This window comes from Spermophilus citellus (genome assembly GCF_964194105.1).
Source record: "Spermophilus citellus genome assembly, chromosome: 12".
NCBI classification, from domain to species: Eukaryota; Metazoa; Chordata; class Mammalia; order Rodentia; family Sciuridae; genus Spermophilus; species Spermophilus citellus.
The window spans coordinates 113,378,870-113,393,656 of record NC_138198.1 but is presented as its reverse complement, the minus strand read 5'-3'; the positions used below and the strand labels follow the sequence as shown (position 1 = coordinate 113,393,656).

At 38.8% G+C, this 14,787-nt stretch overlaps 1 protein-coding gene across 2 annotated transcripts in view; it reads left to right on the top strand.

Annotated features, from left to right (window-relative positions):
- The window catches only part of FECH (ferrochelatase), a 32,388-nt gene that overhangs the window by 5,169 nt on the left and 12,432 nt on the right, over positions 1–14,787 (top strand). For both annotated transcript variants that reach the window (XM_081263765.1, XM_081263764.1), the window contains 3 exons: positions 4,332–4,451; positions 5,743–5,891; positions 12,101–12,235. In XM_081263765.1, the coding sequence (XP_081119891.1) occupies positions 4,354–4,451; positions 5,743–5,891; positions 12,101–12,235 (382 nt within the window). In that variant the 5' untranslated portion in view covers positions 4,332–4,353. The remainder of the gene's footprint in view (positions 1–4,331; positions 4,452–5,742; positions 5,892–12,100; positions 12,236–14,787) is intronic.

Below are 14,787 nucleotides of genomic sequence, written 5' to 3'. Positions count from 1 at the left end.
CTTTGGCAGCGCCTCTTCCCACCTTATCCCTAAGTTCCTAGGGGTTGGAATAGGTATTGGTTTAGGGGGAAAAACTGATTCAGTGTGGGATCCTGGAAGGAGAGTTATTTCATCACTATATTATTCTAGTGGCAAAAGCCAATAACATAAATAGCCTTAATTTAAATTATTCAAATTAAATAAAAATCTAAAATAAGCCCTAGATTCTATTAAGTTACTTTATATCATATTTATAGAAAAGCAATAAAAATACAAATGGGAAAAATAAAAGATATCACTGATAATCTTACCATCTAACATTTTATCTCTGTTATCTATTTGTATTCACTCGATATATACTTACTGAAATGTCATAATGCTATACATACTATTTTATAATTTCTTATCTTTACTTATTATATCATCATATAATTCTAAATATTCTTCTGTATTATTTTAGTGGCTTAGGAGTATTTTATTAAATCATAATTCATCCAGTTTCACATTATAGTCATAGGTTATTTCTGGTTTTTCCGTATTTGAGTTGAAACAATACATACCTTTGTGTATTATTCTGATGGCAGACCTTTTGAAGGCATTGTGCTGTTTAACGCTTGGGCTGAACTAAATTAGAATACTTGTTATAGTCAGCTTTTTTGCTGCTGCTAAGAGACCTGACCAGAACAATTTTAGAGGAGGAAAAGTTTATTTGGGGGCTCACAGTTTTAGAGGTCTCAGTCCATATGTTTAAACAGAGGTTCCATTCATTCCTTTGGGCTTGATATGAGGCAGAACATCATGGCAAAAGAAAGTGGTGGAGGGAAGTGGCTCCTGTGATGATCAGGAAGCAGAGAAAGAGACTGCACTTGCTAAATACAAAATATATATCCTGAAGGCACGCCCCCATTGACCCACCTCCTCCTAGCCACACCCTACCTGCCTTCAGCTACCACTCAATTCACTGATTGGGTTAAGGCTCTCATAACCCAATCATTTCTCCTCCAAACCTTGCATTGTCTCACACATGAGCTTTTGGAGGACACCTCGAATTCAAACCATAACCATACTAGATGATGCTATTTTCGATTAGGGGTTGGCAGACTTGTTCTGTAAAGGTTTAGATAATAAATTTTTTTAGGCATGTAGGCCATATCATCTCTTCACTGCTCTGCACCTCTGCTGTTGCAATGTGAGAACAAAAATAATATATGAACACATGATTGGAACTGTGTTACAATAAAATTTCAATTTCCCCAAACAGGCAGTGTATATATGTGTGTGTGTGCAGATTTGGTGCAGATCTTATAAAACTACAGGCTCTTCTCTAGGTGGCCTAGATCCACAGGTCGGTTACATCTTGAAGGTTTAATTTAGGATTTGGAATTTGTTTCCTTTCCTTAATGCTGATTATATATAGTAGAATAAAATTATTATTTTCTTTATTAATTGATGAGATTAAGTTCCTAGTATGTCCATTTAGTAGTTCAAAAGAAAACCCATATATTTTGAGAGTCCCAGAATATAAGAATGGCAAAACATTTAAACCTTTTCAAATATGTTTTGCTGCATACAGTTTTATGTTTAAAAAGAGGGAACTCGACCAGTCAGACCTTGGTCTCAGGTGTGCTCTGTCTGGAGGGGAGAAGAGACGGAGACCCTTGACTAAAGCTTTGCACTTCACTTTCTGGAATAGAGCAGAGTCCGACTAGGGCTTACTAATACGCCATTCATCATGCACAACACAGTTTTGAATTAAGTGCATGTGTATTTGGGCATTTTCAAATCATGTGCAGCTCTTTCATGTGTAAGATCAACATGGGTCTGCAAAATCATGAGCAGGGCAGAGTAACATCCGCTTTTAAGCCACTCTTGTTCTGAGCTCAGGTGTTATAGATGAAAAACACAGTTCTAAATCCCGTTTGCGCATTGATACCCTCTGTGGCTTAGGTAAGTCTTTTAGCCTGGGGTTTCTTAACCAGTAATCTTTTAACTGGCAGCAATCCATGGAAAAATGCACTTAATTTATTGTGAGTCACAGATTTTGAGGGTAAAAGACAGGATCCCAGGAGAAGACTGGTGGTCTAAGTATAAAGATTAAAGGCATATTAGTCTCACAAAATGATGCTTCTGGAAGTTTGAGGTAGCAAGAAAAGAAAACCATACCACAATTAATTTAGTAATAGGACTTCTATATGGAAAAGTTCTATAATGACATCTTTAATGAACCAAGTGTCATCACTTGGTTCAGTCAAAAGAGGGTTAAACTCTCTTTTCTAAGATAGTGGTTATAAATGTGATTGGGGACATTTTATTCCTCTCAGGACAAATTGGGCACTATCTGACAAACCACTATTTGGTTGTCATCCTGGGGTAGGGTATGTATTGTTGCCATCTAGTAGGTAGAGGGCAGGGAGTTACAAAACATGCTACATTGAATAGGACAGTCCATCACAGTAAAGGATTATCTGGCCCAAAATGTCAAGAGTGCAGAGATTGAGAAACCCTGGTCCAAGATAATTATATAAAAAGTGATCTTAGTTAATTTTTAAAATGGGATCTAAATTAGAAAATCTCCAACTTCCTTGTAATGCTGCATCTCCCCTTTCCCTGTTAATTGGTTCTTACTCTAAAGTCTGAGCTGAGAATTCAGATTTCCGTCTCATTCACCTACAGTGTGTTTGATCAAGAAAGTAGTTTCCACCTATATAAATTTGACACATGCTGCTCCCTAACGTTATTGCCAAATGTTCTTAAAGTTGTTTAAAACTGCTGTTAAGATGTAATTGTAATATCATTACTTTCAGAACACATTAAGAACAGTCTTCCAAAAGAGAACCATCCCGGCAGGGTTGGTTTACTGCTGTGGGAGCCAGAGGTGGCCCCATGTTAGGTTTAGGAAGTGAGCCCCTCACCATTCATAATAATGGCACTTAGATAAACTTCTGCTGGCTATTTCTCAGCTGCTTTATCAGGAATAAATGGAGGATACAGCCATACAATAGGATATTATTCAGCAATAAACAGCAGTGAAGTACTGATTCTTTCCTGCAACATGGACATTTTATGCTAAGGGAAAGAAACCAGAAACAGTTGTATTTCCATTTCTGTGAGATGTTCTGAACAGGTGAATCCATAGATATATTTGAATTTAAAAAAGAAAAGGGAAACAAATGGAAGAAACACTCTGTTCCTTATTTTCTTCATTGCCATCACATGGCTCTCCATTCATGGGGGCATGCAAGGCCCCCAGTTCTCCTGGTCCAGTTCAGACCCTGACCTTCTAGTTCTGGGTCTCTCTAGTCATGGTCTTTGGTGGTTCCCAGAGCACATGGAGACAGTCAGTTTGCCCTGAGCTTTACATTGCCCCTGGCAGGGATTAGGAGTAGAGAACTCCCAGTTGGACTGACTTCAGGCCACATAGGCTCCAACGCTGTGTGGGATTTAGAAGTTTAATTTTTTTTTTCTGTATAGTACTTCTGTTTTTTTTTTTTTTCAATTTTCCTGAAGCTACTTGACTTAAAACATTTGTTAACAACTTTTACTTTATTTTTGCTTCTTCCCACTTATGCAATGCTTGATTCTTTAGCTTTGGACTAACTTAAATGTTAGTGACTTTTTTTTTCCCAGGAATTCTCTAAGCAGTGGATTTTCAGGAAAGGTAAGCATAGAGTGAGAAATGTAGTTTATCATAGCAGGGGTCATGGAAGAAAGAGTAAAGGCAGGCAGTGGAAAAGGAAGCAGAGTAGCAAAAAGTAATTGAAGTCAAGACTCATTTTATAATTCACAAAAGTGAGCAGATAAATGAGTGAGAGATGGGCTTATGCTGTACTTTGGAGGTTTAAAGTTACATGGGAATCCTTCTCTGTATCAGATTTATTATGTGCCAGATCATGCTAAGTAATTCAGTACTTGAGCACTGAATTCTCAAAACAACTTTTGACTTCTATTTAGCACATGTGAAAACCTGAAATTTGGGGAGGTTGAGAACTGTATGTCCATAAAGGCTCTGACATGTACAGATTCTTCAGCCTCAGGACAATGCTATATTTCTACTTTGACTCTCAGTCCCTAAAGAATCAGATATTTGTTTAGGGCTGACAGGTTAATAGGGAAACATTTGAGCCTGGTGAAGAGCAATGGATGGAGCTAAGAGAAGCAGGTCAGAGTCTGAGCTGGGAAAATGGAGAAGGGGAGGCCTGTTGTGTCCCCAAATAGGCAACCATGGAGTAGCAGCAAAAAGGTCTGTAGATTTTCCATTTGGATCCAGTTGAGAGTTTGTTAGCTGAATCAAGTATGTCCTAGAGGAAAATAAAATGTGTGACAAATGAACTGTTGCATTTTATTTTATACAGGAAGCCAAAAACCGGAATATTAATGCTAAACATGGGAGGCCCTGAAACTCTTGGAGACGTTCATGACTTCCTTCTGAGGCTCTTCTTGGACCGAGACCTCATGACACTTCCTATTCAAAAGTAATTTATGTATAAACGCCTGCACTTTAAAAAACATATGCAATGCATTTGGCTTTACATGTACCTCAGCTCTGGAGTTTGAAAAAATTGAAGAGTTTCAATACATATCTAGTAGTGGTTAGAACAGCAGCATTCCGTCATTAGGAACTCAGAAGTTGTGATACAGAAAGAACTAATAGGGTGGAAGCTAGTTAGTGAGCATTCTGCTTGAGTCCTCTCCTCCCCAGAGCCCTGGAAATTGCAGTTGTCTTAACACAATGGAAGTACCTTTAAAGATTTTTAAAGATATATTTGTACTTGGCATGTAACGGCTGATTAACACTCAGAGAAGCAATGATGATTATTCTTTTGTACTTGAATATGGATTACTGCTATTCTCCTTCTCTCTTTCATTCTTCCTTTCCTATGTCCCTCTTTCCTTTTAAAATAGGTTTTTCAGTGAAACATTTATACATAAATATGATTTAAAAATGTAGATAGTATAAATATATTGATGGTACAAACTAAGTGTCCCTTTTCCTTGAACTCCAGCCTCCCAGTTTCCTGCCCAGAGGTAAACACTGTTTCATCCAGAAATAGTCAATGCATATCTGAGTGTATGTATGTGTATGTGTGTGTGTGTGTAAATATTCCTCCCCAACTTTGTTACACAAATGTGAATGTACATATGAACATTATTTATCACTTTGCTATTTTTTAAAAAACTTAGCACTATATTTTGTTTTATATCATAGTACATAGATCTAGCTCATTTTTTTAAATGACTGTTTAGAATTGCACTATACGATTGTACCTTAACATAATTATAGGCTTGTGCTTCACTCATAGACAATTAAGTTGTTTACAGTGTTGCAATGTACATATTTTTTGCACACATCATTGATCATATTTATAAGTACATATCTATAAATTAACATTCATTTTGTTAAATTAAGAGCAGTATATATTTCCTATATTTTATATACTAATTCTTGTTAGGTACAAAATAAGATAGTAGCTAGTAAGGATCCAGGGCTCTCTGCGTGAATGTCAGGAGTCCTGAATCTTCCAGGTGTGCTGCTGGAACAACTAGTAGAGAGCACAGGTGATTATTCCTTAGAGAACATCTAGCTTCAGCTCTCTGTTCTCTGTCCAAAGAACTAGCTGTGTCAGTGACCTCAAGCTTTTATTTATAAAGGCTTGATCTTGTTAGGTTTGTGTTAAATTTTTGCTTATCTTTATTGAGTAGAAAATATTTCTCAGATTGCTAAGGTGGAATAAAATCCACTTACCTACATGTTAAATGGTTTAGTAAGCTGGCACCATTCATCGCCAAACGACGAACCCCCAAAATTCAAGAGCAGTATCGCAGGATTGGAGGTGGATCCCCCATCAAGATGTGGACTTCCAAGCAAGGAGAAGGCATGGTGAAACTGCTGGATGAGTTGTCCCCTAACACAGGTACACTGTTTCTTCATTAACATAATGCTAGGCTTGTTATTTCAAAGTAGTTATGAAATTCAAAATAGTACTGGATGCAGTGCTGTTGTGTGTATTGGTCACTCTAGATTTGTAAGTTTCTGCATAATATATGATCACTTAACTGAGTTCTCAAGGCATTACCCTTGAACTTTAGAGCCTTTTCCATTACTTTCTATGTTACAAAGGAAAAAGTGGAAAATTTGTACCATGAGTTTCAAAAGGAGGTTCAAGGTGTTACGTAGCTAGATTATAAGGCAGAAGCAACATGAATAAAAAATGCATGTATCATTGTATTGGAAAGAAGTCCTTCGGAAATGGATTGAGCTGCTGCTGTGGGCCTTTCTTTCTGTTTGGATAGCTAATTAGATCAACATCGAGAGCAGAATTAGCCACTTTCCACTGAAGCCATGAGACACTAAGCAGCATTCAGTGACTGCTTTCAGCTCTCAGCAGCAGCACCATTGGCAGCTATCAAAGTGGCACACTGGACATGGAACTAAAAAGAGGATTGTACACATCTGGTGACTGCCCTTTGAGAACTTTTAAGCAGAATAATCGTGTACAGAATGAGACACCAAATGCACAAATGAATTACAAGTGCCATGTTGAATCGCATCCAAGACTCACTCAATGCAGGACACCCCATTATTTCTGTACAATACTGAGAAACACAAAATACTGGCAATTAATTTTAAGACATCATCTGTTGTAGATGTGGACCAATACGAGACGTGTTAATATTGCAAAAAAATGTTCATATTAGGACACAGGAAATACATTCATTGTAGATACATTTTAGGGTTTCAGGACTCAGGACAGGAGTATGACACTGTAGAGACTCTCAAGGCAAATTAGCCCCCATTAGGCAGGACCAAAAGGAGTATTCCCCTCTCTGAGGAGAAATCATTGAGCATCAACTTGAATTGTTCTCAGAATCCACCGTTTCCCATTGTACGAAGGGACAAAGGTTTCTAGTCCCTTAGCAGATCATTTCACTTGGAAAATTGTTCAATCGTGCTTCTGAATATTAGGTTGCGTCCTGCCTGCCGCTGTGGCTCAAGGGCATTTCTTATACAGTTCAGCCACAGATGCCACAGTGCATCTTTTTAAATGTTAGTGGAAGAAAACTTGGCTGCTCTCCATTTACTCCTATTTGGTAGAGAACAAACTCTCTCATAAAAGGTTTAGTGTGAATCAGGTTTGCAGCTTATTTAGTAGAAAAAAAGAGGCAGAAAGGTGCCATTTTTTTTTGTTTACATGTTACTATGGTATCCATCAACATCAAGAGCCCTAATAGAGATGTCAGACTAGAGAAAGGAAACCAGATGGAAGAGCATCCTTCCCACCTCTCCTTCCACTCTGGTTTCTATGATTTGTCCAAACCGATCAAACCACCTTTTGCCTCAGTCTCACTGGTTGGCTGGGCAGAGTTCCCACAGAATGACCTGGATTGAACCAATGTTCCACTCGGTATCAAATGTCTGATCATTTTAATGTGTGTCTATGTTATGCAAAGACAGGAAGTTACAAGCTCGTAAATTCTGGGATTAATCGTTCTCTGCTTTGGTAGGCATCAAAGGATAATAATGTCCACTTCATGCTTACATAATCAAAATGTGAAAGTGGTTTTGAAAAAACAGGGATTAAGTGTTCTATCTTTTAGAGTCTTACTTTAAAAAGTTCACTACTCTTTATTGGAAGTGTGGGCCTAAGTTTCAGGTATTTATGGAGCCTGAGTCAGCTTGGTGGCTGGCTTGTCCCATTACACTCACTCCTAATGTGGCAGGAAACTGTCTTTCCTCTTTTGCTCATTCCATTCATTTCCCCACTTACACAGCCACTCTTTCATCCATGAATTCCCACATCCATCCAACAACCAGCCACCAGGTGTGCGTAAGCATTGGTCACGTGTCACACACAGTGCTGAGCGACAGAGGAGCAAGTGAGCTATGTGTTACCTTCATGGAGCTAACTTTTCTGGTGGTTTTCACGGAGGCAGAAGGTTACTTCTCTTGGGAATGCTGTAGATTTCTCTGGATCTCAGAAGCTCATCTAGGGTCCTGGTCCTGGGTGGGTGTTGGTAATTGGTGACCATTTTGGCAAATCACTATTCTCTGTGGCCCACGGTTGGCAAGCCACTTAAACCTTGATGGATGACCACACCTATCATGTTAGTGGGCCTGCTTTGGGGTATGGCAGTGGTGTTGAACATAGGCCAAGACCACCCATTCGTTCATTCCACAATGCTACACATTGTTTAGTGCTGCTATTCTGAATTGAAAACCGTGGTTTCTATTTACAAGAAGCTTCCAGTTCAGTGAGACCTTGCTGCTTCACGCAGTCTTCTTATGAAGCAGAGAGAAAATCTTTTGGAGACTTATTATAAAGATGGTACACAAAATGTTTGCAGGCTGATCAGCACAGAGTATGAATGTAGGATAAATGAAATAGTGTGTAGGCTTCAAAGCTTGGTGGGGGAGTTTTGCAATGAAGACCAAGAAAATCACTAAACGGGGCTCTGTGGCTCTCCAGATTGTCCAGAAGTAGGCTCCCTGCCCTATTACTTACATTTCAATGAGTGCACACTAAGCCAAACCCAGTGCCTTTTAGAGGAACCAACAGTCAGTTCCGTCCCTCCTGTTCCTCTTTCATGTTTCTCAAGTTTTCTTTCTCTAGTGTCCCTCAAAGTTTATGTATTGGAAATAATCCTAGAATTCATATGTTAATGACATTTGGAATTGGGCTCTTAAGGTTAGATGAGATCAGGAGGGTGGGACACCTATGATGGCAATAGTGACTTTATAAGAAGAGGAGAGAGCTGGGGTTGTGGCTCAGTGGTAGAGCACTTGCCTGACATGTGTGAGGCACTGGTTCCATCCTCAGCTCCACATGAAAATAAATAAATAAGCTGGGCAGACTGGAACATGCCTGTAATCCCAGGGTTTGAGAGGCTGAGGCAGGAGGGTCGTGAGTTCAATGCAGCTTCAGCAAAAGCGAGGCGCTAAGCAACTCAGTGAGACCCTGTCTCTAAATAAAATACAAAATAGGGCTGCGGATGTGGCTCAGTAGTCGAGTGCCCCTGAGTTCAATCCCTGGTACCCCCAAATAAATAAATAAATAAATAAAAGGGATTGTGTCCATCTACAACTAAAAAATTTTGAAAAGAAGAAGACAGATCTGTGCTAGCATGCGTGTTCTGTCTTGCCATGCAGTGCCCTCTGCCATATCACTGTGCTGCAAGAGGGCTCTCGCCCAATGCTGGTGCCTTGCTCTTGAGCTTCCCAGCCTCCAGAGCTGTGCCAAATGAACTCCTAGTCTATAAAAATTACCCAGTCTGAGGTATTTAGTTGTGACAACAGAAAATGACTAAGACATCCTCCCTTCTTTTCTATACAATTATAAAGTTGACCTTTGAACTATGTCTTTTTGTTTATTTCTACTAAGAAATCTTGAAGCAAGAAAACATGATTGTAAACAGATAAAAATGTTTCACACTGTCATTTTTTAGGGACATGGTTGTTGCTTGGTGGCCAGAATGGAAATTTTTGAGATTTGCACTGGTTTTGCATAGAATTGAATAATTACCTGATATAGTGAGTTATAGCAAGGGATATGGTTACATATAATTACAGGGCAGTATAATCATGTAGAACATAGAAGACAAAAGTGAGAAGTATAGTCATAGGATGAAAAGTCTAAGTCTAAAATATGTTTTTAAAAATTACAGCTTGCTTATGTGGGCAGTGACTGCTTTTAATGAAACTGAGAACACAGTTGGTAGGGGGTTGGGATTTGGGTCAGGTGGCCCTGCTGCTTCCTCCTGGTGTGTGACTTCAGGCAGTTTGCTTACCTCATTAAGCCCCCTTTCTGATAGAGAGATAGCAGAATCCACTCCTTGGGTCATTGTGAAAATTAAATGAGATAATCCTAAAAGACATTAGCAAGGTATGTGGCCAAAATTCACTAAATGTGAGTTTTTATTTCTCACCATTGGCCCAGAGTTTACCATCTGATGCAAATTAAAAAGCATCATGCTACATGTTTCAGACCCTTCTTCTAAAGGATCTTGTCCCAAATGGGAACTATTGTACATACTAAATTAATGAAGTTTTACTGTTTAAAATCCCATTTTTCTTTCTTCTCATAGTTCCCTCCAAAGTATGTCCATTTTGAGGCAGACTAGGCCAGGCGAGTGAGTCGTGTGCTTGGCCATCACTCTGGCCAGGTGTGGTGCCCACCAAATGTGGTGCTGGTTAATGTCTGAGAGGCTCCTTTTCCTCCTTGTGTCCTGCCAGGGATAGCCAACTGTAAGACATTCATTATGACAGCAGGGGCACTCATGAGCATTGCTTGTTGGCTCTTCAGGCTAGGCCAAGTCAGGATGCATGGCCACTTTTTCTAAATATGTGTTTGTAGGCCTTTAGAAAACATTATCTGTTCTTTCCAGAGTATTTTACTCTGTCTCATTAAAAAACATGGTCACCACCCCACCTTTATCTGCAAGAACAGTCTCTCAACCCTCTTAGTCTGCACTATTTGGGAAACTCCCAGACCCCAGGCATTTAGACTGCACTTTTCAAACACTGGACAGGTGAAAAGTCAATGTGAGAAACTGGTTGACCTGCAGCATCTGGGGAGCTCACTCTGTCAATCTGCTAATTGTATTGTCTCCAAGTAGATTAGAAAGCTGTTTCCACTGGCTTGCTAAACCTCAGCGCTGAGAGCCAAGGGTTGCCTAGAAATGAACTTGAAGATTTTGTGATGTTTGATAATTTTAAAAATGAAGCACATAGTTGTTGAACAGTTGGTCCTTTGAAATTTGCTTATAGGGTCGTGTCCCCTGGGGTGTTTTAACTACAATTCATCTATTTTATACAAGAGAACATAAAATTTGTGGCCTAGAAGGAACTGACAGTTGAAAATGATTCCGTTTATATCCTTCCTTCCTCTTTTTTTTTGCAGTCTCTAGCACAAGAATACTGAATCAGACCATTCTTACACACACACACAACCATTGACATCTTGTTTCTGCCCTTGGTAACATGTTCCATTATTTCATAGTTCCCTGGGTCAAGTTATGAAGGATATTGCCCATGTGTACATCCATGTATATATAGGATAAATTCTTTATCTTTTCTTTCACTTTTAACCTAATTGTTTCTAGTGGCAATTTTATGTCATGTTCTTCATTGCAGTCCCTGCAAATACTTTGAAAAATAACATAATCTGGGTTCTAACGTTTGTATAGTGTATGCTCAATATCATTCTTGAGTGTTAGTTTTGTATAATCTCATGAAAGGCAATGCAGTGAGACCAGGTGACTTTAGGAAGCTTTCAGTTTTATGATTTTATGAATGCCTGAATATTTATGTGATATGACTGCCTTTGGAATGCAGGAGGATAAAGAATATAGAAAGGGGAATTGGTGAAACCACAGAGGAAGAAGGAACACAGATGCAGACTCAGGCCATTTTAGGGCCACAAACAATTACTGTACATCTCACTTGATGCCTCTAACTTAATTAAGCATTATTTATGTATGTTATCAATGAACTTTTAATATGACTCTCAGTGCTTTTGCATTTGTTTAATAAAGTGAGTGACCTGGGGGCTCAGGGAAGTGGGTAGTGGGAACAGATGGGATGTAGAAGGAGATGGGCTTTGGAATGGGGGACCCGGGTTACAATTCCAACTCTTCTTCCCACCAGGTATGGTTTTGGGCAGGTCAGTGAACTTTCAGCATCTCTGTTTTCCTATCTAATAAATGGAGTTTAAGTGTGTGTGTTGGCGGGGACAGGGGTGGGGGAGAGCAGAGTGTCTCCTCCAGTGTCTAGTGTGCAAGAGTTGACACTTTAAGAACAAGAACAAGTGCTAGTTTTTCCTCCCTTTTCTTGAATCTCTCTTTTCTGAGCCAACAATTAGGAACAGAAGTATGAATTTTAAAAACCATCATACTAAGTAAAAGTGTATGGGTAGGCGGTTGATCTTAGAGAATAGTGACCGAAAGTCCATGTACCAGCTAAAGAATAATTAAGATCCCAGGAATATTCTAAACTTGCCCACACTATCAGCATCATAGGACATTACATTCACTGTTCTTTGTTCTGGGCATTACATTGTGTTTGGTGACTCTAAGGAATCTATATAAAGATTAATACTTTCTCCTTTCCACTTGTGCTTCCTAATAGCTCCTCACAAATACTATATTGGATTCCGGTACGTCCATCCTTTAACAGAAGAAGCAATTGACGAGATGGAGAGAGATGGACTAGAAAGGGCCATTGCTTTCACACAGTATCCACAGTACAGCTGCTCTACCACTGGTAAGGGTGGCTTTTTAAAATTTATTTATTCTAATTTGTTATGTATAAGCAGAATGCATTTCAGTTCATATTACACATGTAGAGCACAGTTTTTCATGTCTCTGGTTGTACACAAAGAATAGTCACACCATTTGTGTCTTCATACATGCACTTAGGGTAATGATGACTGTCTCATTCCAAGGGGTGGCTTTTTTGACAATGGGCAGGTGGATAAGACCCTGGCAAAGTTAACCAGGGAGTCCGAGTGCCGTAAAAAGGATAAATCACTTAGATTTGAATGGCAAATCCAGCCTGTCTCCTTTAAACATGAGAGTTCAGGTCAGTCCATTTGAAATCTCATGGTTCATCTGCTCCTTGAATTATTGGCTGGTCAGCTGAGAATTACAAATGGTGGGTGGAAGGCAGTGGTGTGTGTGTTCACTGCCTTAATGCAGTTGGATAACGCATCAGTAATGAACCTTAAGCCACTCTCTAGGTTTACCTCACATTCTTCTTCTTCTTTTTTTTTTTTTTTTCCAAAAATGTTTTTGGCGGTATTGGGGATTGAACCTGGGGGCTCTACCCTTAGTCCTTTTTTATTTTGAGACAGGGTGTTGCTAAATGGCCCAAGCTGGCTTTGAACTTGTGGTCCTCATCCCTTAGCCTCCCGAGTAGCCCCTGTGCCTGGCACACATATAGCCTTGTATTTATGGCTACTCTGATATTAATTAGCAGAGGTGATTGCTGTTTCCCTTTTGAAAGCAGATGCCTGTGTAGCATGGACAGTAGTGGTATTTTGTTGTTATTGTGCTGCATTCAGTGATAGTTGGTTGATAATTAAACTGAAATCCAGTTCTGGATTCCCTTTGCAGACTTCCCTCAGTGTTCTTTATTTTAGAAAATGTTACTGCTTGCTGTTCCCATGTACTTAACTGGAGCTGGAGAATAAGTTGTTTGGCAATCTCTGTGTCATTGCTTATAGGTAAAATGCCTACTGTCACCTACAAATACATTTATTTTTACTCCCAAAATGCTCTTAGGCAGTAATGTTTATTAATTCTATAACTATAAGGAGAAACAAAGGCTGCTGGTGGGAGAAACATTCAGAGTTTGTTGAGTGCCTTAAATATTTATCCAGAGCCCCTGTCAGGCACCCTCAAGTATTTGAATTGTGATTTCTTTTCAAAATGTACTTCTCAACTTCAAATTTTTTTGGTAATATATTATTGGAAATGAGTCAGATCTTAGAATTTTTAAACTCTACTTCTGTCTTGCTTTAAAAAAATTTACCTTAATCTATAAATGTTTGCTCTCAAAAGTAGGTAGGTTTAGAAGATTGTTCTTCTATGACAAAGGGTTGACTTTGGGTTTTGTTTTCCAGCTGGCTTTTTTTATGTGTGTTTGGAGCTTCAGAACATACTCAGTTTTTCTTGAGTGCATCTGTGTGTAAGGACAGGTACATCTTTACCTCTGAGGGTGAAAGCCTTTGAGATACACGTTTATTCTTTGAGGCCCTAGAGTGTCGTTTATCTATTTTGTCTTTTAGACATGAGCTGTCAGAGCAGAGCCAGTATAGTTTGGGTGTTATCACAAGCACTTTTCTCAGTTGTATTTACCCCTTCTGCTGGTTTATTGTTTCCAAGTAATCTGAATATGCTAATATAGCAGCCCAAATTCCTTTTATTATATCCAATAATGATACCCAGGTATTTTGTGAAACTGAAAATGACATGGAATATTTTTTGAAAATATTGGTTTTCAATATTCATATTGGTTTGCAATATGAATATAGTAGTAACTACTTTTGATTTCTAGAGATTATTTTTGACCATTGAATGGACTCAATTGGAATTCTTTTGATTCACTGTTTTCTACTCACAAAATTGAACCTTTTTATTTTTGTGAAAGTTGAGCCTTAGCCTAACCATATGTTTGAGTTAAAATATGGCTCTGTTCTTATTAGCCTTTTAAATGGGAAACCTAACTGACTAATAGTTCCTATGATTAGAAAACCCACTGGCTTGGTGATGGGAAGCAAGCAAATATTTTGGAACTTGTCCTATTTTAAGATTGAAGAAGAGGCTCCATTTAGGATTGGCTTCATGGGTTGGAGTTTGGCCACAATGCCCAGTTCCCTGGGCCAAGAAAAAGTTGCTTTGGTTGGCACCATCTGCCCTCCTGTAGGCTTCAATTTTTCATCTCCCACTTAGAAATACAAATTTTGTTAGAGTGCCTGTAGGGACGTGGTATCCATTAACTTATTCTAGGGATGATGATGTTGTAGCAGCACATACAAAGAGAAAGTCCTGATAGAAAGTGTGGCTCACCTTATTGTGATACCATGAAGATGTGTGGTGATAACGCTGTCATTGTAACAGAAAGAATTTATCTCATAATATTAAATAAAAATGCACAAATACTCAAGAGAAATATATACTAGTATTATAACTTTGTAAAACAAATCAGCTATAAAGAAAATACCTGAAAACAATTGTGTTAGAACAGAACAATGACTGCATTAGCATGCTGGGATAATGGCTGGTTTCTTTGTTCCTTTCTTCCTCACCCATACA